This window comes from Emys orbicularis, chromosome 1 (genome assembly GCF_028017835.1).
Source record: "Emys orbicularis isolate rEmyOrb1 chromosome 1, rEmyOrb1.hap1, whole genome shotgun sequence".
NCBI lineage: Eukaryota > Metazoa > Chordata > Testudines > Emydidae > Emys > Emys orbicularis.
In genome coordinates, this window is record NC_088683.1 from 269207116 (window position 1) to 269233399 (window position 26284).

Below are 26284 nucleotides of genomic sequence, written 5' to 3' on the forward strand. Positions count from 1 at the left end.
AATAGGATCCTATATAAGAAAAAGACCCAAAAATCAGGACTGTCCCTATAAAGTCGGGACATCTGGTCACCCTAGCACACCCCCAGGGAGTGGCGGGGACCCACACATGTGAAACGGAGCTCATTTCTAGTTCAGGCCCATCTTTTTAAAAAAGAACTTTAGGTAGGGTTAACATACATCCGTATTTTCCCGGACATGTCAGGCTTTTTGGTTCTTAAATCGTCGTCCGGGAGGAATTTTTAAATTTTAAATTTAAAAATTCCTCCTGGGAAAATACGGACGTATGGTAACCCTATTGGTACAAAAAATACATACTGTGGCACATCCCTTAAATCAGAACTTTTTATAGGGATCCGGTTGCTAAGAAATGAAAGGCTTTTTTTTACGGGGTTTTTTTTTTTTTTTTTAGTCATCCCTGCCGGGGCCCCGCCAAAAATGTTCGAATTGGGCCCCACACTTCCTAAAGCCGGCCCTGCTTAGTGGGATTGACATTACCTGTTTGTTTGTTGACTGAGCGCTGGCAAAGCCACCAATATTGCATATTGAAATGAAGCCTAATCATTTTCACCCATGGAGGTACCACTGTGGCCCAGGAAATTCTGCCAGTTTATCTCATGGAGTTTTCTTCAGAGCCTCCCCTCAAATGAGAAGGCTTAGGGACTCCACAGGGGGTGCAAGGATGGTAGCCTCTCAGTTGCAGCTCCCTGGGATCCATAAAGAAGGGAATCCCTGTATGGTTGCATAGCTGTAGTCACAGAGAAGACTGGTCCTGTGCTCCATCCCCCCCTTGCACCCACTGGTTCTATACTGCAATTATTTTACCTATTAAACTTTTGAATTTGAAAGCTAAGGCCTCCTTTCAGTGCTTGTAGAATTCAGAGAGCTACATTTCTTTTATTGTTCTTTTTTCTTCCAATTTAGGTCAAAATATCACAAACATAAATACATATGTTTAAAAGAATAATAATTGCTGGAGATATGGTATAGCAAATAACACAGTGCTGCAGGTGTTCTGAAAACATCAACATGTAAAAATATTCAGGGATAATATTATGGACAGATGTAATCTTTAGCATGGATACCTTGATATCCACTTAGTTTCTCTTTGTTTGAATTGCATAAGTGACATTTTTGTTAATTTCAGAAATGGCATGTAAGGGTATGTATCCTGAAAGTATCATTAAAACAGCTTTTGGTATATTTTATACTTATTAATTTTTATAAAGAAAAAATATATCCATGATTTTCATATGTTGATTTTCCTTACTTTCCATATTCATTTTATCTGTGTAGCATAATTATTCTATTTGTCAAAATAAGATATTAAATCTTTTAAAAAAAAACCTTGAAAATATACTTGTTAGTACATTGTGCAATCAGTGCTAAAATTTAAAGAGTATCCATAGGGCCCTTTGTTTTCAGGTTTTATTTTATTTAATTTTTCCCAGGAATGTATCAGTGTTTATGATCATGACAACAAAAACAGTTGAAAGTCAGTGCAAAAAACTATTAATAATTTTTCTGGGTAAATATCAGGGTTTATTCTGGTGGACAGAAAGACGGGGGGGGGGAAGTATTCAGTAGATTAATGCTTTGAATTCTGTTCACCAATGTGGTTTGCTGCAGAACTAAAACAGAATTCAAAACACAATGCCACCTCTGAGTTTAAGAATACAGTATGTCTCTAATCCCCAAATAAAACTTTTCATTTGAATAAACAGTTTACTGTTGTAGACTTAAAACTATTAGCCTATAAATATTTACATTTAATAATTGGGACACACCATTTGCAGCGCATACACTCAACTTCATCCTTTTCTCCTGTTTTTGTTTTTTTTAAACTTTCAAATACTTCCTTGTGTTCTGAAATGTATTCTGATACAGATTTTTGTTTTCTTCCCATTTTAGTGGGCCAAATCTTTAAACTGTTATTTGCTAACAGCTTGAAATGTGTACGTAGTGGGCATGAGATTCCTCAGTACATTCAGATGCACATGCACTTCAGAGCTTGTGTGCCTGTATTTTTATTGTGTGTATCTTCTAGACCAGGGGTTCTCAAACTTCATTGCACTGCGACCCCCTTCTGACAACAAAAATTACTTCACGACCACAGGATGGGGGACCAAAGCCTGAACCCACCCAAGCCCCACTGCCCCAGGTAGGGAGGCCAAAGCCCATGCCCTGACGCTCTGGGCAGGGGGGGGCCAAAGCTGAAGCTCAAGGACTTCAGCCTCAGGTAGGGGGCCTGCAATCTGAGCCCTGCCGCCCAGGGCTGAAGCCCTCAGGCTTTGGCTTCGGCCCTGGGCAGTGGGGCTCGGGCTTTGGCCCTGGGCCCCAGCAAGTCTAAGCCAGCCCTGGCGACCCCATTCAAAGGGAGTCCCGACCCACAGTTTGAGAACCCGCTGTTCTAGACCAGTGGTTCTCAACCTGCGGCTCACGGGCCACTTGCGGCCCAATCAGCAAACAGCTGCGGCCCATGTGATATCCTCAGGGCCATGTAGGAAATATATATATTGTGTGGATGAGGCCTACATAACACATAGAGAGCTGCATATGTGGCCCACAATGGTAAATAGGTTGAGAACCACTGTTCTAGACTAATATATAGCCTTACTTCTATAGGCAGCTTTGCATATACACACAGACTAATGTATTATCATAATACATATATCTCATGCAGTGTATTGTATTTTCCTAATAAAACAAGTTATTTTTATATATTTGAATGATATAAAAGTAGAGTGAAAATAAACAAAAATTGAATATTTTTGTAAAACCCGGGAATTTTTCAGTAAAAATTGGTTTAAACTGAAAAAGAAGGGGCTTAAGTATCCAGCACTGTTGTTGTCAGTACACTGTGTACACGTGTATGTGCACACGGTGAACTATGGACTACATGCTACTCAAGTAAGCAGAAATAGCATTTCCTTTCATAATGACAATCTGTTATAGCTTTGTTTAGTTTGCAAACCAGGATTTCAAAGTACACATCCCTGCTGTACTTGAACTTTACCTTCAAGATACTGAACTTTTAACATAAGAAGTGCTGACGTCCATTACATTTTCACACGAACATTTCTTTATCAGAGATGGCATGAACCCCCGTGTCTGTCAGCAAAACTCACTTTGGAAAAACATGCTTCAGAGGCCTGCAGAAACCACTCTGGGCCCTGAGCATCAAGACGTCCAGTCGAGTAAAGAATTTAAACATTTCCCACTGATTTCAGTGAGACTACTCACATGTTTAAAGTTAGTAACATGCTTAAGTGCTTTGCTGAATCAGGTCGTAGTGCTCAGTATCTTGCAGGATCTACAGGATCAAGCTGAATGGCATTTGTCTTTATCTTGTCTCTACTTCTTACTTTTGCCCTGTCTGTAAAGCAAGCTGTAAAGGTAGCGCACCCAGAGCTTAATTTGAAGCAGATCACTGCTTTGGGGCTGTTTGATAGTTTTGTGCCACCTGGATTAGTGATGATTTTATGGTCTGAACAAGCTTTACAGTATGGGTGATGCTGCCTTGCATTGTTCATGATTGTTTTTCATTTGAGCTATGTATGAATCTTGGGACTCCTACATTCTTGTGTATTTCCTAGCTCCCCTCATCTTACTAGTAAAATGAAATATTAGTACTTGTTCCCTCCAGGCTGAAAGCATATTTTAAAGATTTTTTTTTCAGTCTGTACAAAATATCATAATTTTTTTCTTTAGAACTTGTTTTCAATTTCATATTCCTTTGCAATGGACTAAGTATCCAAACAATGATGCCAAATGTGAATCTGTGCCAATTACAGAAGTATTTCACTTCTCTCTATTAAACAGATAAGTAAAAGGCAACCAAACTTCAAACACTAGGATGATCTGAAGTAAATTCAAATATTATGAATAGTTTCCTATGTAAATACATTAAAACACCTAAGCATACAGACTGCAGCATGGCAAATATTATTCAGAGCTGGTTTTTACAATGAGACTTTCTACAAATATTAAACAATAAATGTGTGTTTCTATAGTTTCTATTTAATAGAGAGGTAGCTTTAGTATGTACTCAAACTTTGTTTAATTTTTTTGTTTTCTATTTTTTTAAATTTCTTATTCAGTTTACTGCCTGCAATTATATTTTCAAAACCCTTCCTTGTTCAAGTTTTTGTATATAGCTAATGCCTCTTAATTGATACATAACCTAAATATCTTAGAGTTTACTAATTATTGTATGGGCCTGAAAATAAATATAACTTCCAAGCTGCAATTGCTCTACTATAGATACACAATACAAAAACAATTTCATTTAATTTTGAAACAATTGTTTCAGAGTATAAAAAGCCACACATAGAAGTCTGAAAGTTTACTTACCCTGTACATACATTTTATCTGTAAAAATGCTTATGGCTAATGAATACTGCCAAGTTTATACTGAATTATTTAGTTTAAATTAATTAAGAATATTTTTCTTATTAAAAGTATTGTGTTTATTATTAAGCTAAGATTATTGTGTTTTCCATTGTCTTGGTAAGAAATCTTATTTCCTAGTTTTACATAAATTTGTTTCTCTCTCTTTTTTCCTAACAGAGAAAAATAAGAAGGAAAGAAAATATGGGGTTAGTATTTATTTTTTTAACTCTGAAAAGTGTTTGATTGTTGTATTCAAGTAATGTTCCCATTGTTCCTAACATGGTACATAGACATGCTGAGCCAAAATCTCTGCTGATGTGAATGGACATAACCCCAGCTGAAGTCAATTGAGTTGTGCCCATTTACATCAGCAGAGAATTTGATTCATTGCCTTAGAGCCTGATCTGATGTCCATTGAGGTCAATGGGAGTCTTTTGACTTACTTCGGTGGGCATTAGATCAGGCCTTTAGAAAGACTCCCAGCCATTGCAGTATATATGTATTTATATACTTCATGCAGTTTGTAACCAAGTCTAACACACCTTAGGGATTTGGCTTTTCTCATGTTCAAACTGACCTAAATCCGCTTCCTTGCAGCACTGCTTGAAAAAGAGTATCCCAAACTCCTCTGGCCAGACAGAGTGTGCAGACCATTATCGCTATCCTGATTCCATTCTTCTGAGATCAGAGCTCACTTTTTTTCTTTCTGAAGCTCCCAACAATATCTAATTGCAATTTACTTTAAAAACTCAATATCTAATTCAGTTAACAAAAAAGTAAAGTTTTTTGGCCTAGAGTAAAAAATAAAGAGAAAATCCTGAAATAAAAATGAAGCAGAATGTAAACACAGCAAATACCTTCACTAAAAAAAGTGTAGCTACCAACACATAGTTATGTGATGTAGTTAAGCAGGATGAGAGCTTTACATATTAGGAATACCTTTGTTCATCTGACTGCTCTGGTATGTCTGTAGAAGGGGTGGTGCCCCGTCTCATTTTTCTCTTATAGAAACCCTAATAAGCAAATATATTTTTACGCTCATTTGTTGAAGATTTTACTCAATGTAATACACCAAAGTTTGTCAAGAAACTGTAAAAACAAAAAACAAATTGAGCCTAGAGTAAGTTTGAATGTAATCTAGGCAGGCCCATCCTTGTGTTTTATCTTTATTTTATTATTTCTCTCAGTTGTAATATTTACAAGAATACTTCTTTACATGCAGCACAAGGTTTCTCACCCACAGCCCATGGACTGCCATTACTGTATCTTCCATCAATGCAGTCTCTTGGAAGAATGTCTCATTACCATGCAAGTGTAACTAGCTCTGAACTCAAGATCAGTGTTACAAAATGTCTCAGAACATACCCATCACTGCAGCAGATGTAATTCATAACAGTTGACAAGATACTGACCATCATACTGAGTTGTGTTTTTGTGAATGCTGTGGATTCAAATGTAGTATCACTTTAATATGATAGATAAGACACTAGTTTATACTTCCAATGTGGTGGACTCAATAAGTCTTTCCATATCTAGCTTCTTAATAATTGAGCAAATTGGTGGGAATTTCATTTGAACTATGTTTAGAGGTTCCTCTATTGACCAAAGCTTCTCAATTCACTAACTGCAGGCAGGATTTCCATTGTACAGCTTCTTTCAGTTGGACCTGTTGGGCTGTTTTTCTTTACATTGAATTAGATCTGAATTATTAACATTACTGCAATAGTCTAAATACAAAAATTACAAAAATCTCATAACATGATATCAAACAGTATCAAATACCACTTTTCAGCAACAAATTGTTCTTTAATTCCAGAAAAACTTGACCTCTGGAACAATTGATTTTTTTTAAACCTCAAACTAAATTATCTCTTAGATTTAGCCTGCATATTAATATTGATTGCTTTTTAAAGCACTATTTGACAATCTTTTTCACTTTAACTAACTGTAGCTGACATATACAATTATGTTTAATCTGTGTTCAAAGATCCTTCTGTACCTGATCTTTTGCCACAAGGGTTATATGGCTTAGTATCAAGATTTCCTGTGATCCCTTTACTAGCTAGTCTCACAAGTCTGTATTGTCCCCAGTTTAAGAAGTCTGAACTATGAGCTATCCAAAACAAGTCTGAACTATGAGATATCAAACACAATTTCAGTATGAAATTCTTCTCAGAAGTTAGGTAATTTCTTATAGTACATACTAAAGCTTTCCAAGTTTTTTAAAAAGCAAGGTATTAATCACAGAACTGACTTAAGTCTAAGGACCAGATCCTCAGTAGGTGTAAATTGATATAGCTCCATCGAAATCAAATGAAGATTTTCTTAAGATTTGATTCTGCGAGCTGCAGATCTAATAGCACCCTGCATCTTGCAGGATCAGGCCCATAAACAGTAAGCTATGAATAGTCATGGCATAAATATGAAAGGCAGAGCATTCTCCTGTTCCCTTTCTTGTTTTTCCACAGAAAACTAATTTTAAAATGTAATTTGTGACACTGTTTTAGCTTTTCTATTTTCAAGATACTGTAGGTGTCTGTAGTGTTCAGTAACAAAAGCTGTACTGCTCTGATAAATTATGATTTATAGCTGAGATACCCACATTTTGAGACACAGAGGACTGTACTGAAAACTGGTTGGTACCTGACCATCATTCATGCATGTAAATTATGTTATCAAAATTAAACAGTCATGATATCCGCATCTACATTAAAACTCCTAGATAGATTAAGAGAAATTGCATGTTCATTGTCACCTGCAATAAAAACCTGTCGCTGATCAGTTTTATCCTTGCCCTGTAGTTATGGCAAGAGGACAGGATGCATTCTATTGAGACATTTTGAAAGTGCCCATCACATTAGCCTTCAGGTTCCACGTGGGATGCTTTAGGTTGTGTTTTGGCCTTGCATGGAATTTACTGTGTCCTGTTCCTATAGGTTTGAATTCAAACACCTTTTGTTATCCATCTATTTTCCATTTCCCATTGGAATCCTTTTCTCTTAATTTGGTAGATAGAAAGATTCCTATATTTATAGCTAAAAATCCAGATCTTGTGTATTTTTTGCAGTTAGCCCATATTTTAGATCTGTACTATATTTGTGGAACTGTACTGACACTGAGAAGGCCAGAGTTAAGACATGGCCCAGTAGTTTGTGAAGCTAGTGTGCTGTTGCTGCTGAGATATAGAGGTATCTGTTGTGATTCATAATACTCTGTTATCTTGTAGAGGTACAAAACAACATTTAAGGTGATGGCACAGAGGTACTTGTCAAAGTCACAGTGAAAATATACTAACTGGCATTTCAGTTTGTGTATCAAAGAGCGTAGATTCCAGTTTCAGGGCAGATAAAACAATAATGATTATTGGCTCAAAAACATTAACCATTATGCAGAGCATTTTAGCTAACAAAAGGTTTTTAAAGATCTGTGCACATATATTGGTTGTATTTGCCTAATTTTGTACTCTGTTGTTCTCACCTCAGTACTCAGCATGGCTATGCAACTCAATAATTCATGAATCATCAACTCTTACAGCTGAAAAGATCCAGCATGCAAATACTCACAGTAATATACTCATGTATTTGCATACCTAAACTTTACCTTCACTGGGTGGAAATACTGGGTTCTACAGGGCTCTTTAATCTAGTGGGAAAAGGAACACAAGAACCAATATCTGGAAGTTAAAGCCAGACAAATTCAAATCGGCAATCAGGCACAAATGTTAACAGTGAGGGTGTTTAACCAGTGGAACAAACTACCAAGGGAAGTGGATGATTCACTTTCTCTTCTTCATGGTTTCATATCAAGACTGGTTGTCTTTCTGGAAGATTTGCTTTAGTCCAACACTAAAGGTTCATCATTTGCACCTGACAAGAGAGCTCTAAAAATGTCACTAGATTTTAATATAAAAATGTAATTGAATAATAACAATGTTTTGCATATTTTGGGATACTAGTCAGAACTACTCTATACATTAGAAGCCTAGCATCCCAAATATGCAATACATGAAGTTTTTATTCAATTACAGTTTTGCCTAGCTCCACTGCAGTCAATAGATATAAATACACTGGTATGTAATAACTGACCTGTAGCTCGTAAAATTTGTACTGACTCGGGTTAGAATTATGAATTGCGGCCAGATAATGATCTTCTTTATACATTTCATGGCTTTGTTGGAATTCACATTGTCCCATTGTTCCCCTTCAGCCAAGTTGCTTTGGTTATCCACTCAGCATCTTCTTCATTGTCATCAATGAGTTCTGTGAAAGATTCTCCTACTATGGAATGCGAGGTAACTTCCTTTTCAATCTTCACCTGCTTTTGGTTTCAGTTACTGATTATCACCTCCCTAACAGATTGTTTTGTTCCCCCTTGTAGCTGTGCTTGTTCTGTACTTCAAATTTTTTCTCCACTGGGATGATAACCTATCTACAGCCATCTACCACACATTTGTTGCTCTGTGCTATTTGACTCCAATCCTTGGAGCAATCATTGCTGACTCCTGGCTGGGAAAGTTCAAGTGAGTGCTTATTTAAAAAGCAAAACAATCAAATGAAGGCATGACTGAAAAAAGCAATGAAATTCCAACTGTTACTTTAGGGAAAGAGTGTTTCAAACCACCCTCGGGATTCAAGAATACTCTGTCAGAAGCTGGTGTTCGTGAATTCAGATTTGTAGAGAGGCTTCAAGTTTTAGTAGATTTCACTCAGAACTGGAAGTGAGGAAAAGCTTGAGTCACTGACAGAAATATTCATTGCGACAGAGAGAGTGTGAGAATGACTCGGGTAGGGCACTCACCAGGGAGGTGAGAGATCCAAGTTCTAATTCTCTGGCTGAATATTTAATTATTTATACACAGTAGAACCGCTTCAGCAGGAGAGATCTGCCCCAGACTACTACATAGCCCAGTGGTTAGGGCACTCACCTTAGAAGTGGGAAACCCACATTCAAATTCTCTCTCTGCCTCAGGCAGAGGGTAGATTTGAACCTGGATCTCCCAGGTCCTGGGTGAGTGTGCTAACCACTAAACTAAAGGTTATAAGGGGGGAGGGGCATCTCTGTTGTCATTGTCTTTTGTGGGGGTTTAGGTATGCTTTGAGCATGCCTATCTGATCAGGCCCTGAAGGCAAGATAGTCCAGGAATACATAGTTTCTGGTCCCACTGAAGCTTAGGAATTAGTTAGGCACCAATCTACTGGTTGGTGTCAAGATTTAGTCAGCTATGTGCATGCCCAGCCACCGAAATTTAGGCTCTTTGAAGACTTTAATGCGGGAAACATAGGCATCTATAGCAGGGGTGGGCAAACTTTTGGCCCGAGGGCCACATCTGGGTATGGAAATTGTATGGCGGGCCATGAATGCTCAGAAAATTGGGGGTTGGGGTGCGAGAGGAGGTGAGGGTTCTGGCTGGGGGTGCAGACTCTTGGGTAGGGGTACGGGAGGGGGCTCTGGGATGGGGTAGAGGTTTGGCGTGCAGGAGGGGGGTCTGGCTGGGGGTGCGGGCTCTGGGGTGGGGCTGGGGATGAGGGGTTGGGTGTGCAGGAGGGTGCTCCGGGCTGGGACCAAGGGCTTCGGAGGGCGGGAGGGGGATCGGGGCTGGGTCAGGGGGTTGGGGCACAGAAGGGGGTCAGGGGTGCAGGCTACAGGTGGCACTTCCCTCAAGCAGCTCCCGGAAGCAGCGGCATGTCCCCCTCCATCTCCTACGCAGAGGGGCAGCCAGGAGGTTCTGCACGCCGCCCCGTCCGCACGCATCACCTCTGCAGTTCCCATTGGCCGCGGTTCCAGGCCAATGGGAGCTGTACGGGTGACGCTTGGGACAGCGGCAGCATGTGGAGCCCCTTGGCTGCCCCTACGTGTAGGAGCCGGGGGGGGACATGCCGCTGCTTCCTGGAGCCGTGTGGCGCCATGGCACGTGCAGAGCGGGGCAAACCCCTGACCCTGCTCCCCGGCTGGAGCGCCAGAGCAGGGCAAGCCCTGGACCCTGCTCCCCAGCAGGAGCTTGAGGTCCGGATTAAAACGTCTGAAGGGCCGGATGCGGCCCCCAGGCCGTAGTTTGCCCATCCCTGATCTATAGGGTTATGTGGCAGCCAAGCAGGAGGTTGTGATTGCCTGTTGCACCTAAATGTTGGACTTAGAGGTCTAAAGTAGCATCTGTATCCCCTTTGTGAATTCCACCCTTCAACTTTTAACTCATTTATCAAGACCATGTTTTAGGATTCTGTGTTTTTATTACAATAATTGATTTATATCAGATTGCTAACACTGTTTAAATCCCTGATCTTGCAAAAGCTTAACTATGAGATCAATGGGACTACTCTGTTGAAACCTAGAACTTGAGACTTGGCAAGTGGGAATAATATAAAACTTTTGATTTACTTCTAAAATATGCTTTTGAGTAATTTTTAAAGCAAAAAAACTACTACTGTAAAATTCATGAGGAAGGTTAACAGACAGGATGGTGTGGAGGTTAGCAAAGTACTAATAATTATAGCATTAATATCATGGAGGCTCAATCCTCAAGTAACCCATCTACTGTACACTATCAGTTTGTGGGAGTACCCTCAGAGACTTTCTCCATACTTTGTTGGACAGGGAGCTCTAGTCTGTGGAAGAGGATACATAGCATTTTTGCAATGTGCTGTACATACATGTAAATCATACAGAACCAATTGCATAAATCAGGGATGGCCAAACCGTGGCTTGTGAGCTGCGTGTGGCTCTTTTACAGTTAAAGTGCGGCTCGTGGAGCCCCCCAGGTACCCTCCTATTCTCCACCTACCAGATTCGGGTGGGGGGGAAAGAGTGTGGGACCTCTACCTTGAAGTGGGGTGGTGGGGTAGGGGCTTCTGCCCAACAGGAAAGGGGGTCTCAGGGCTTCAGCCCCATGGGGTATGCCTGCTGGGGCTCAAGCTTCAGCAGGAGTGGGGCTGATGCTCTGAGCCCCAGCAGGTGTGCCCCGGCTCTCGAACTTCTGAAGATTGTCGTGTGCAGCTCAGAATGTCAGTAAGTTTGGCCACCCCTGACATAAATTGTCTCACTGTTAATTACATGGCCCTTATCACTGTAGTATCTGAGACTCCCAAATAAAGAACAGCAACAAGATTTTCTCACTGTCAGCTCAGACAAAATCACACTCCTATCTGAAATGTTTTTCCTATTGCTGTTAAGACTAATGCCTAAAATTATTATAACTGACAGAGATTAGAGAAAAATGTATATGTTTGTGGATTTGTACTAAGAACACATTCAGCAAAACATTTAATCACATGTTTAAGTCCCATTGAAGTTAAAGTAAAGAACGTGTTTAAGGGCTTTGTGAAACAAGAATGGACACAAGTTTAAAGTTATGATTTTTTTGATCACACTACAATATGCACACTCAGTTGCCCAATGCAATGGCAACAGAGAAAGTCACGTTTGGTGCTACCAGTCGGCACTACTATCCTGATGCTAGTCTTGAATTTTAGTCTTTCATAGATGAATACACTTTAATCTGAGTGAACCAGCTAATGGGCTATTCTCATTATTTCTGAAGATACTTTTGTGTAGTTTTCATTATTTTCCCCCTGAAGTTTCAATGAAGAAAAATAGAGAACTATAAATGGTTATGTACCCAGATCATAGGTTGCATATTGTTGGTATAATGCATATACAATTTAAATTTCACAATATATTAAATAGGACAAAAGGACTTTCACAATCTTACTTTTTCCCCTCACTTGGTTATTAAAGAGGCAATCACTGAAGCACTGACAGATGGTGCAATCACAATATGTAGATGTTAAATAAAATGCCTGAATACACGCCTTTTTTCTAATATCTTTTGTCTCGTTACCTTACTTTAATTTAATTAAGTAATATAATTAAATTACTTATTTTGCTTAAGCAGAGACTACTTTTAAAATAAAGTGTCAAAAGTATAACTGGTATGGGATAAATTGTTTATTATTCAGGAAATGTTTTGATATATTTACAGTATCTCGTGATAAGATTCTCATAGCTATTTCATGGTGGATTTATTCATCCTGTTTATTCTAACCAATTATCTTTCTGCCTGAAACATTCTTGTGAACTAGAAAGAAATCTGAGTTAGCTGTGCAGTTAAAAAAACATATTTTCTGTCTTCTTCCTTTACAACAGGACCATTATCTCCCTGTCCATTGTTTATACCATTGGACAGGCGATCATGGCAGTAAGTTCCATAAATGACTTGACAGACTATAACAGGGATGGAATTCCTGATAACATTCCATTGCACATGTAAGTTGCATTACACATTTCTGTCTTCCAGATTAATGCATGATGGAATAATTTAGTTCTTTAATGTACTGTACTTGTTGCTTAAATTGTCTAATGATCAGCCTCTCCTTATTTACTGCTACTTTTATAAGGAAGCTGTCATATCCATGTTATATGACCCCTATAATGTGGCAAAGACCACTGAAACCTATATTGATCTGCTGCTTAAAAACCTGCCCTAGAGCAGCTTGAATTTACACAATCAATTTTCCCAAGATTGAATAGTTGTAGAGAAGAGAACCTGTGTAGTTCACTACTTAAACAGTTCTCCCTTTTATTTTGATGCACCTGAAAAGTTTCACAGGATGTGTGCAAAATTCAAACCATACTGATTTCACTTAATTTAAGTGAGGCAGTCATTTACCTCAAGGCAGATCTCTTTCATTCAAATTTTATTTAAAATCTGAGCTCTGTAAGAGAATGATTACAAAGGCAGACTAACTCTATATTGAGTATGAACTATACATTTTATGAGTTTTGCTAGTCAGACTACAGATTTTCATCACTGCACAAGGTCTGTGCAAAAGAGGTTCTCTGAAACTTTGTAGTTAATAAAATATCCTATTTTACTTTCATCTGATTTTGGAGCTGGAATTTTAACATCCAGAAATATATTATGCAACATATGACACCATTCACATTGCTTCATAAAACAACACCTTGATTTCCAAGGAAAGTATATCATACTCCTGGATAAAATAGAGTATTTCTCCCAGATAAACGAGCCAAGAAAGAATATCTTAAGAATAAGCTAAAGTTCATTACTTTATCCTTGCTTTCTGGCACAGCATAATATCATGTGCTAGAGACTGTCCTACACTTCCAGCACAGAAAGCACAGGCCAGGATGAGCAGGGACAAAGATGGTTTTATGTCACCTTTCTACTGCCTGCATTCTGGGCTGCTGCAGGGCCTGAAATGGCCCTGGTATAAGGTAGCTCAGCCCCAGGAGCTGCTTTAAGTTACGGCAGCTTTGCCTGAGCTGCCTATAGGCTCTCTGAAGTTCAGAATCCCCATAGTGCTTAGTGCTACAATTGCACCTCCATCCCTAATGCACCACCTTGTGTCCCTGGCCCCAGCATGCCCTCCAAGCTGGTGCATCTAATCAGGGCAGTGTAGGGCTGCTTAACTCAGCCCTATGCTGGTCCTGCACCGGGATAATTCTTCTCCAGCCCATTGCATTTCCTTCAAGCCACCCCAGTGGTATATATAGACCAGAAACCGGTCAATGACATTTTTGAATGTTAGGACACAGTTAAGAATTCCTTTGTTTAATGCTGTTGCTATTAGCAAGCCTGGGCATTTCTCCTTGTGTGATGTTTCTTTACCTACACTAAAGTAAACTGAGTGACATTTTCTCCCTTCCCTAGTGGTCTGTCTATGATTGGCCTGATCTTAATTGCTTTTGGTACTGGTGGAATCAAGCCCTGTGTATCAGCATTTGGTGGAGATCAGTTTGAAGAGGAACAGGTAACAATATTTTTCAAACATGGTTGGACTCATATTTCATTTTTTAATAATAATAGATATACATCTTCAGATGGTGCCCATTGCTCTGGTACTTGGGTGTCCAAAAGAAGAGCTAGATCCTACCTCAGTGTTCTCTACAAATACATACACTGTGTCATCAGTACTAAATATTGGGCGGACTCCAATCTTACATTGTAATTTAGGCCAGCAGAGTCTGATCAACATAATACTGACTAACCATGTTCTAAATAGTTCTTTTAAAATTTATTTTCTTACTCTCACTGCAGGAAAAACAAAGAAATAGATTCTTCTCTCTATTTTATTTGTCTGTTAATGCCGGAAGTCTCCTCTCTACTATAATCACTCCAATTCTCAGAGGTAAACTTGCACTGTTGTTGTCTACAAATTGGTTAAACAGCATAGCAAAAAAGAATAAGGCAGCGGGGCTGGATCACTTATTGGATTAGTACTGGATAAGAGTATTTTAGTTTTAGGCAACTACTTTGAGTCCACCCAGAAGTCATTACCATCTGATGGCTTATGAGACATGTTTATAGTTTCAGCTTATTTCTAATATAGAAATGTCAATATCACAAAACCACACTGTCATAGTTGATGCTAATGGGCATCTTTCTTGGCAGTCTCAGAGATGCTAAAAATTGAATGACCATGGAGACTGCACTACTTTCACACCTGATAGGAAGGTGGAGAAGCCAGCACTGCTGCTGTGACTCTTGTAGCTCAAAGAAGGCTTTGTTCCACAGTGATATTTAACACAGCATCTTTTAAATCACCACTAAAATGATAAAAAAAGGAGAGGAAAATAATATCATTAGATTTCTCTATTTTGTGGGGGGAAGAGGGAAAGAAGAAAGGGAGCTTTTTATTCAGAAGCTTAAGGGTATTACAAAAGATGCACATATACATAATATATAGACACACAGACACTTAAAATATACAACAAATTAAGTCAAAAATTTATTACTATCAAAATGGACGTTTTTATGTGTTCTAATTATAAAGGTCTCACTGATTTTTCTTTAATGGAAGTGACATCCTGATAAATGTAAAACAAATTCTAAATCACCAGTATCTGGGTTCATTCCTTAATAAACTGTACATGATTAAATATACTTGTTTTTCTGTCCTTCCTTTCTATGTTTAACTCTAATTATATAGTGTAGTGACTATACACACACGTACACACATACATCTGTAAGTGGAGTATGTGTTGTGCTGTACGATGGATTATAGATTTTATTGGCATGACTTTGGAATGGCTGCTTTCTCAAGAATGGCAAAGCCACAAGAGAATTATACAAATGATCCCAAATAAGTGTAGCTCAGACTTGGACCTTTCGATTTCTGGCATTCTATTTCAGTTCGTTGCTGTCATTTTATTATTAGTTAACACAATTTGCTATCCTTCCTAGGATAGATGGCAGATGAGCATATGAAAAAATATGAGAGACCCTTCTTTGCTGGTATATCATTGAAAATGCCTTCTGTGGTTTGAACAGAAAGAGTCAACCAAAGGAAGAAAGATAGGACTTTATTTAATGGTTTGACTAGAAGGCTGACTAACCTGTCAGAGCAAGACAGATTAGTTGCTAGCACGCTAGTATACTCCTAGGTAAATTTTATAGCTTCAATGCTAGCTGACACTAGTATACAAAACTCTTGTCTAACGCTGTTTTATTTCCTTCAGGCGAAGAATGTGGAATTCACACCAAGCAACAGTGTTACCCACTGGCCTTTGGAGTGCCTGCTGCACTCATGGCTGTTTCATTGAGTATGTTGCATGTTTTCCAGTTTATTTACTGCATAAATTCTCTTTATTATATTGGTGATTTTTTATACGAGAAGGGGAAATAAGACTATTTGCTTAGAAATGTGGAGTTAAAGGGGAGGCTGCCTTGTTTTTTATAATCCAGGATTCCTGATGTAGCATTGGCATAACTGCCAATTAACACCATACATATAAATATATTTGCATGGTAGAGAGCTCCATATGTTGTAATTGCTTGGGTGTGCTGCTGCAGTCTAGAAAGGGAAAATATAAATATACATTTATGTATCACTGATCAGGGGTTACATAGCATTATGGACAAGGTTCAAACTATGGCAGAAATATTAAAGTAGAAAACTGATGGACTACATCTCCTAAGGTTACTAGTCCTGACTCCTTCACAACATCCCAAAACCTGATCAGGGGGTAAGAGAGTTCTCATATTAGAGGTACAAATGAAGGGTTAGGCTTGATACCTTTGCTTTGGAAATAGCAGTCAAATCAAAATCTGATAATTAAGTAGAAATTGTCTAATAAAAATAGTTTTACTATTAAGGGTCAAATTGTGGCCTGGCCTGCATGGCAGTGCCAGGGTTTAAGGGAGTGCAAGATGTGTTCCCGTATGCCCCTGCACCAGCTACCCACATCATGGGTGATTGCACCGGAGGAGAAGCAAGATCCACAGAGCTATTACATCCCTCTTCATGCACGTGGATGGGAGTGGGTAGACCCTTGTTTCCACCCCCCACAATGTACATTGCTGTGCCAGCATGTCAGGGAGCCTGCTCTGTGCCTGCTATAGATCTGGTGCAGTTTTTTCCCTTCCTGGAGCAGCGGGGGAGCTCCCATGAGAGCTGCTCTAGAGGCAGCTCAAGAACATACTGCCCCTTATCTGTGTTCATGACCAAACCTCAAATAAACCCTAAATGTTCTGCATTACATAGTTTGCTTTAGCTTGTGTGGTACTATTTGGAGCATTCATGGGCAGTAACTAAATGTGAAAGCTTTAAATAAGGGAGGTTTTTCAAAGCTTTCATCAAATATCCAAGATTAAGATGAGCACAGAATAGAAATATATTAATACAGTAATTGCAGATGCATTGGTGAAATATTGCATTGTCCTTCTGTATGTAACCATTTACTTGCTTATGAAAAACCACTGCATTTTACCAGCTGCACTGCTCAATGAGCATTGCAGTACAAAGACCAAGGAATTATTTTGTTATAAGAAGCCTTTCAGAGTTCCATAGAGGATAAAATAGCTGCAATATCCAATACACTTGCTCTTCCAAAATTACATCTTTAATTATAGGTTGTATTAGGGAAATACAGCAGGCCCAGACCAAAGGCCCCCATCTGTTTTGTTTTGTCCTTACTCAGGCAAACTGCCTACTCACTGAAGACAACAGATGTTTGCCTGAATAAGGACTGCATAAGAATCTGTTTAAGAATCTGATAAAGTATATTAGATTGATTAAAATTAATTGAAAAATATGTTAATAACTGTTTTATTGCTCTTTAAAATGGTGTTTCCCACTCAGGCTTGGTTTGTTTTAACCTCTTTGTCATTATGTTTTGTATACCAAAGTATTTTCCTCTAGTTTCAGTCAATCCTGAAATGTTTTTCTGTTTACTTATTGTAGTGGTTTTCATACTTGGAAGCAAAATGTACAAGAAAGCTCATCCTCAAGGCAATATAATGCTCCAGGTTTCCAAATGCATTGGAGTAAGTAATGCCAGACTACCTGGAAAAGCATGGCTGGACTTTTCAAATGGAGTTGGTCTTTATCACCCATCGATAATTTTTATGACATTCATAAACTTTGTAGTTTGCAAACTGTTTATTCCATTTCAGTCAGGAGTAAAATTCCATCATAATGTTGCAATTATTTCTGTCACAATTAATCTGATCTTTTGGTGTAAAAGAAGATTCTGAGTTTTTGAGACTCACTCTGATTTGTTTTTCTTAATTGAGCCTAATGAGTTGTATCTCTCTCACACACACACACACACACACACACACACACACACACACACACACACACACACACACACACACACACACACACACACACACCTTAAATTATCCTGCGTTGACGTAAATTTCAAATCAACCACTTTTTAACAATCCAGCTGCTAAGGTCTCTTAATTTCAGTAAATGTTAGTTATTATTATGTAGTTCGTTAGTTGTATTATCCTGGTTCCTTGAGACCTCAAGCAAGATCAGGGTCCAACTGTGGTAGAGACTTCACTGGGGCTTAATGCAGGTTCCTTCAATCCTGACCTGTAGTACCCCTGTTATTCCAGTCCTGTGCTCCCCACATACAGGTCTGCCAGTGTAACTCTAGCACAGCTACATATTATTTGTTGTTGGCATGAGGAATTCATTAGAAAGTAAATATTAATGTTTCATGTAAACAAAATTTATTTTTAAAGTGTAATTCCATTCTGAAGAATTGCTGTGTAAAACTGAAACTATCTTCTTATTTTATTAAACACTGAAAGTGTACTCTGCAAAAACCTGTGTAGACAAGGCCTCAGAGTATTCCCAGCAGCACCCAGTGTTAAGAGGCACTACCTATTTTTCTGAATTGCTTGGTTTCCTCTAATATTGGGAATGTTTTCCTGAATCCAAGACATATGAGACATATAGCAGAACACTTCCTTTAAGTGTTTAAAACAGTTTCTTAGAAACATTCACCTTTTAATAATAATAAAAATAAATTAAAAAGAATATAAATTGCTCTGAAAGATAGTTTCTCTTATTATTATAAGTCACTTTAACCTTGTAGTTACAAATATTTGTTGCATCATGTTTAAATGGTATTCAGTGTAATTAATCCAAATGTATTAATGTTCTTTTCACAGTTTGCTGTTAAAAACAGATTTCAGCATCGCAGAAAACAGTTCCCCAAAAGAGAACACTGGCTGGACTGGGCTAGTGAAAAGTATGATGTAAGTATCATTTGTGTGTGCATGAGCACGTGTGCATGGATAGATAGATAGATAATGCCTTTCTCCCTTTTTTCTTTTTTGTTCCATCTGCCTTGTTCACTAGTTATGCAACCCCAAACAAATACTGGGGAGATAATGCTGTGTCTGTCTACAGTAATCAGAAGCTAGTGTTCTAGCTAGATCTTACTGCTCTGGCAAGATAGGATGGTTACCATCATGGCTTAATGTAGCTTCAGATTGTCCTCCAGGTATCAGGGCTTTGTGCATGATCACATATCGCACTGAGGAAACTCTAGTGGGCTGAACATAAATGTATTTCTCTCTAAGAACAAATATTTAAAATTACCTGGTAGCAGTTTCAATATGATAGCAAGTATTCTATCTGCAGTGTAGATTTTATGGCCTTGATATAAACGATCCAGCTTCAAAATACACTTTGAATGAAAACACACAATATATATGATAACACATGCGAACAATGCACATTACACTAATGAGGATTGTAGTCAATGCCCTATGGACTCCATGGTCAAGAAATTTGTCAGAGAATCCACTCCTAGCTGCAGAATTGTGCTCCAGAATCTAAGCTTACATTAAAAAAAATATAAGGGACGCAATGTCAATGTGGCCTAGTGAATAGGGTACTGGTCTAGGACTTAGAAGACCTGGGTTCTGTTCCTGGCTCTGCTGCTGGTTTAGAGGGGAGGGATAGCTCAGTGGTTTGCACATTGGCCTGCTAAACCCAGGGTTGTGAGTTCAATCCTTGAGAGGGCCATTTAGGGATCTGGGCCAAAAAAAAAAAATCTGTCTGGGGATTGGTCCTGCAGGGGGTTGGACTAGATGACCTCCTGAGGTCCCTAATAAAACAAAAAAACAACCTCAGTTGGTGAAATTATCATAGGCCCTTCAAAACCAAGGACCTATAACTATTTACACCAGCTGAGGTTCCGAGCCTTCATGCTTGTGAAAATAAGCTTGAAAAAATGTAACCAATGCAGTAATGTGTTGCTTTGCACAGGCCCTTTATTATAATATTGCATCCCTTCATTGGTAATCCATACTGAGTTCAAACTCCTTGTCATGGCTTTTAAAACCCCAATCTATATGTCTCCTTTTAGGTGGCTTTCCGCACTCCCTGATGATTTTTCAATGGTTACACAAATCTCAACCTCCCTTCTGTCTCCTCTCTGATTCCTGCCTACATGACATCTTCCATGTAGCCCCTGTTCATTGAAAACGCTCCTCAAAACCACCTCATCATGCAAATCCCTCTTAAAAATTTGTTTCTGAAACATCATCTATCAGAAATGAGATAAAATAACACAAACTAACAAAAACAAAGTCTAGTTCAATGTAACCATCACATATATGTACAGACCTTACTGAGTAACAGTGGACTTTATTTTCATAACCCCTCTTGTTCTTTCTCCTCACACACACCTGCACACGTTTTGTCCATTTTTGTCCGTTTGTTAAAAAACAGGGAACAAAGGGTAGGAATAAATGGTAAATTTTCAGAATGGAGAGGGGTAACTAGTGGTGTTCCCCAAGGGTCAGTCCTAGGACCAATCCTATTCAACTTATTCATAAATGATCTGGAGAAAGGGGTAAAAAGTGAGGTGGCAAAGTTTGCAGATGATACTAAGATAGTTAAGACCAAAGCAGACTGTGAAGAACTTCAAAAAGATCTCACAAAACTAAGTGATTGGGCAACAAAATGGCAAATGAAATTTAATGTGGATAAATGTAAAGTAATGCACATTGGGAAAAATAACCCCAACTATACATACAATATGATGGGGGCTAATTTAGCTGCAACTAATCAGGAAAGAGACCTTGGATTCATCGTGGATAGTTCTCTGAAGACGTCTGACCCAGTACGGCTATTCTTATCTTCACCTTAATTTAGGCCCCAGTAGTGCAAAGACTTACATGTGCTTAACTTTAAAGGACTGTAAATAATTCCATTGAAGTCTAAAGCACTACTCACAATCTGTAAAGTTTAGCATGTGTCCAAGTCTTGCATGATCAGGACCTTTGTTTCTAATGTGAATTAAAATATGATACGAATAGCAATAGTATGAATAAAATATGAATAATAGTAATAGTCTTAGTATATATATATATATATATAAAAAAAACTTGTGGTTTTGTTGAATTTACCTATTTTTAGCAACTTTTTTTTTTTTTTTTTAAACTGTTCTTCACTATAGAAACGACTTATTACACAAACTAAGATGGTCTTGAGGGTACTTTTCCTGTATATTCCTCTTCCCATGTTCTGGGCACTTTTTGATCAGCAGGTAAGGTAGAAAAAAAGTGTAATTTTTTTGCAAGTACATGTACAATTATATTCAATCATTATGTTGTGAAATCAGTGGGCAGAATTTAAATTGGTGATAATGAAAAATGGTACTTATGAATTACACAGTTATTTATATACTGTACCTATTAAGTTATTTTATTTATCTCTCCTATTATACAGTAGCTGCTTCTTGTGAAGTTTTAAGTGTATGATCAATTAATATTTCAAACATATATATTACAAAATAATCTAAGTTGATACAATGTCAGCAAAAATATTAAAGATAAAATCCTCATCCCGGTTCCAGCTCTTATATGCTGGGTAAAAAAGGCCGGAGCAGCATAAAAGGCCTCTAAAAGCCCCAGTTCTGTCTGGGGGAGGATTCCCCCAGCGCAGATACTGTGGAAGACAGCCATAAAGCTGCCTCCAAAGACCCCATTGCAAGTCCAACATTTTCCTTTAGTAGTTCAGGATCAGACCTTTGTCAAAGATTGGCAGAGAAGAAAGTAATCCTAAGGAAAGTTTTTGTCTTCCTTTATTATTGATTCCCCACCCCCTCTATTCTTCCCTTTCTTAAAAAATTCAGGAGTAACTAGAGCAGATTGCTTTATTGTAGCATTTCATTATGACTTTGTTTTATTAAGGGATCAAGATGGACATTACAAGCCACAACAATGGATGGAAACTTTGTAGGTTATTTTAACTTAAAGTTTTAAAGAATTATTGACTTTTCATTTGTTCTTATGCATTTTTTCAGTCTTCTAATGTTAAAATATATTTACCTTTTCTTTTCCTTAGGGAGCTATGCAGATCCAGCCAGACCAGATGCAGGTACACTAAACTACATTTGTGATATTTTTACATACTCCTCAAAGACTTTTTTTTAAATCACTATTTTAAAAAAGACTTTGGAAAGTGCTTAACTTCTTTTTCTGGATTTTTACATTCAACAGACCGTGAACCCGATTCTGATTGTTATTATGGTCCCAATTGTAGACGCTGTGGTTTATCCTTTAATTAAAAAATGCCACTTCAATTTCACGTAAGTTAATTCATATGCCTGATTTAATCTTTAGTGCTGTGTGGATAATATTGTGACAGAGCAAGCTTTCACTAAGATAAGGAAATCCAAGGTGTAGAACTATTAATAATGAGTTAATATAAAAAGTATTTTATGTTACTGAAACACTTAGGACTTGGCTACACTTGCGAGTTACAGCGCATTAAAGCAGCCCCAGGTGCCCTAACTCCCGACCCGTCCACACTGGCAAGGCACGTAGAGCGCTCTGACTCCTCAGCTAGAGCGCTTCTGGTACCCCACCTCGGCGAGTGGAATAACATTTGCTGCGCCTTGGCTACAATGCCCGGCGTCAGTGTGAACGAGGTGTTGCATTACTGTGCTCTGATTGGCCTCCGGAAACGTCCCATAATCCCCTTAAGTCAAGTGGCCACTCTTGTCATTGTTTTTGAATCACTGCAGGAATGCGGATATGCCCTTTCAAAGCTCCATTTCTGACAGCTGGCATGCTTATCTGCTCTGAGACAAAGTAACCATTACTGTGGAATGCTGTGTGTGAGAGAGAGAGGCGGGGGTGGGAGAAGGGGGGGTCTGCTGCGGTCTGAATTTACAAGACCTCATGCTGACATGCTCTCAGCCCCCAAAAACCCACTCTCTCTCCCCCCACATACACACAACACACTCCCTGTCACACTCCACCCCACCCCACCCCCCATTTGAAAAGCACATTGCAGTCACTTGCATGCTGGGATAGTTGCCCATAATGCACCGCTCCAAATGCCACAAATGTGGCCACGCCAGTGCGCTTGAAGCTGTCAGTGTGGACAGACTGCAGCACTTTCCCTACTGCACTCTCCGAAGGCTGGTTTAACTCAAAGCGCTCTACATCTGCAAGTGTAGCCATGCCCTTAGTTGCAATCATATATACGGCTCTAAGAACAAAGAGAAGGGGAACCCAGCTGCAGGGGGGCAAACTACAGTGTGGAGATGAAATCCTGCCCCCCTTAAAGTCAATGCCATAAATCCAATTGACTTCAAGAGAACCAGGATTTCACCCTTGGTTTCTTCCTTCCTTCATTCTTTCTTTCTGTTTTCTATTATAAAAAATAGACACATAGTTACTCCTATCTTATGGGAGTATCTTTTTGCCTCAGAATGGGAGAAGCCAGATATACTTTCTGGTAGATCTTAGACTGCACTTTACGTTGTGAGTAGAGCTGGCCAGGAATTTTTTGATTAATCACTTTTTTGTCAAAAAATGCCAATTCAGTGAAACCTAAACTGTTAGCAAAGTAGGGTCAGGTTCAACAAATTTCCTGACTCAAATAAATGTTAAGAAAAAAAGTTTGGAAATAGAGTGTCAAAGTTAAAAATTTCATTTTTATGGTTCAAAATGACTACTTCTTTCAAAATTTAAACTATTTAGACTGAAAAAAATGTTGCAAAGAAGGGCAAAATCAAAACAAAAATGATCAAAACAGAATATTTTGATTGACCCAAAATGGTAAAAATTTGGTTTTTTTGGTTCACGAGGATTTTTGAGATTTTAACTTTTTGCCCAGAATCAAGACAGGAAATTTTTTTGAACTCTCAAAAATATTAATGGAACATGAAAACCATTTCCTCACCAGCTCTAGTTGAGAGTGTTCCTATTAGGGTGACCAGATCACCCATGTCAAATATCGGGATGTGGCGGGGGGGTGGGGGTGGGCAAAAAACAAAAACAAAAACCCCCACACCCTTCCTCCACAAGTGCTGGAGGGAGGCCCGGGAGACGCAGGGGAAGCGCGGGGCCGGGGTGAGTGAGAGTCCGGCCTGGCCCCAAGCAGGCAGGACTCAGTCGGGCGGTAGGGAAAGTAGAGGGGCGGCCCGCGGGGCCAGGCGGCGGCTGTTCTCCCCCCCTGGGCAGCGGGACTCGGGAGCAGCCGCTGCTGCAGCTCCCACTGCTGCGGGGGGAGGAAGCGGCCGACGGCCAAGCTCGGCGGCTGTGGCTGCGGCTCTGGCGCCCGGGCCCGAACCCCCCGAGCCCGGGCCTGCTGCGGGGACCTAGCAGCGCGCACACTGCGCCCAGCCCCTGGCCAGTCGCGTCTGGGCTGCTAACCAGCTGGTGCTCTCCCGCGGCGGCCCCGGAGTGGGGGCAGCAGGCCCCAGCTCCCCCGTCCCGCTCGGGTCCCGCAGGGGAACGAACGGGGCTGGGCTGCCGATGCCTCCGCCCCGGGGCCGCTGCGGGATTGCACCAGCTGGTCAGCAGCCCAGACGCGACTGGCCAGGGGCTGGGCACAGTGTGCGCGCTGCTGGGTCCCCGCAGCAGGCCCAGGCTCGGGGGGTTTGGGCCCGGGCGCCAGAGCCGCAGCCGCCGAGCGCCATGGCCGCTTCCTCCCCCCGCGGCAGTGGGAGCTGCAGCAGCAGCTGCTCCCGAGTCCCGCTGCCTGGGGGGGGAGAACAGCCGCCGCCTGGCCCCACGGGCCGCCCCCCTACTCTCCCTACCGCCCGACTGAATCCTGCCTGCACTGGGGCCAGCCCGGACTCTCACTCACCCCGGCCCTGCGCTTCCCCTGCGTCTCCCGGGCCTCCCCCCAGCAGTTGTGGAGGGAGAAGGAATGGCGAGCCTGGGGAAGAGGCGGGGATTCGGGGAGGGAGCCAATGGGAGGAGGGGGCGGAGTCGGGGCGGGGGGGCGCGAGCACTTCCAGGCTCCGGAGCATTTCCTTGTTTGTCCAGTGTCCCGACCGCACATCGGTCGGGACGCAGGACAAACAAGGAAATATCGGGACAGTCCCGATAAAATCGGGACGTCTGGTCACCCTAGTTGCTATGTATAGCACCATGTGTTACTAGCAATATAGCATGGATAGGAATGCAGTTTGGAAAGATGGAAAAGGTTCATTGGCTGAAACAACTAAGGGAAAAGGGTACTTTTTTCCACTGAGTTAACTCAATCAAGCTGGCTTAATAGGGTTTTCAAGTGTGCTAAGTTAGCTTGATTTGAGTTAACTCAATTGAAAAAAGAGCTTTCCCCCTAAATCTAGATAATTCTATACACTATACAATGGGTCTCCCATTTTTAGGAGTCATTCTAGGTTAAGACTCTGTGGCAGGAAGACATAAAATTAGGCTAGAATTCAGCCAGATGCTCTATCATAACTGAGTCTTAGGAAGGGATGATTCATTATAAAGAAGCTACATGAATTTTGTAACTGGAATTTTTAAATTAATTTATTAATTAATTTATTTTTACAGGGTTTCAAATTAAAGTTCCCTGTTTTGGGTATTGACAGTATATTCCTGATTTTTTTCTCTGATTCTCTTGCTTTCCTCATTGATTTTATATAAGTCTGGAACCCACGTTTCTAGTACTACAACTGTAGTGTGCCCAACAAACAGTCACAACTGATGTATGGGCATTATTGATAAATTTAGTATCAAATAAAGAAATGGTAAGAGAAATTTAAAAATCAAATTTCCTGACTGTACTGTTCTTTTCTGACCCATTTATTACATTTAGCTTTTATCCATTTATGAAAATTGTTGTGGGAATGTGAACTTCCCCTATTGCAAACCTGCTGGCCCACCCATCCTCTTCCCACTAAGATTTTGATTACATCAGAGAGGCAGAACCTTTTATGTTCTTTCCTGGGAATGAAAATTTTACTTGGCTCCTTCATACATGGGCCCTCCACAGCCATTATTTGATGCCATAAATAGATAGTTTGCCCTAGACCAGGGATCGGCAACCTTTGGCAGGTTCGGCCGATCGCAGCTCCCACTGGCCGTGATTCGCCGTTCCAGGCCAATGGGGACATCGGAAAGCAGCGGCCAGCACATCCCTCGGCCCGCGCCGCTTCATGCGTGCCAAAGATTGCCGATCCCTGCCCTAGACTGACTTTTATTGCCATGGTACTAAATTTAATAATTCCTTAAAATGTCATTAGACCTAAAAACCATATCTCTCCGAATTTTTTTTAGTTCAGTACTTTTCAGATTTTAACATAGTAGTATATGCATAATAAGTAATCTTCCTTTTGTACAGGCCATAACTATGCACTTCTGTAGCTCTTTTTA

The 26284-nt window shown here is 40.0% G+C and overlaps 1 protein-coding gene across 1 annotated transcript in view; it reads left to right on the top strand.

Moving 5' to 3' along the window:
* SLC15A1 (solute carrier family 15 member 1) overlaps positions 1–26284 on the top strand; it is a 91868-nt gene that overhangs the window by 49850 nt on the left and 15734 nt on the right. Inside the window, exons 3-15 of the mRNA XM_065423638.1 lie at positions 4567–4595; positions 8596–8680; positions 8767–8908; positions 12529–12648; positions 14057–14156; positions 14444–14534; positions 15865–15948; positions 17589–17671; positions 18815–18901; positions 21115–21204; positions 21851–21895; positions 22005–22037; positions 22160–22248. Of these exons, the coding sequence (XP_065279710.1) occupies positions 4567–4595; positions 8596–8680; positions 8767–8908; positions 12529–12648; positions 14057–14156; positions 14444–14534; positions 15865–15948; positions 17589–17671; positions 18815–18901; positions 21115–21204; positions 21851–21895; positions 22005–22037; positions 22160–22248 (1078 nt within the window). The remainder of the gene's footprint in view (positions 1–4566; positions 4596–8595; positions 8681–8766; positions 8909–12528; positions 12649–14056; positions 14157–14443; positions 14535–15864; positions 15949–17588; positions 17672–18814; positions 18902–21114; positions 21205–21850; positions 21896–22004; positions 22038–22159; positions 22249–26284) is intronic.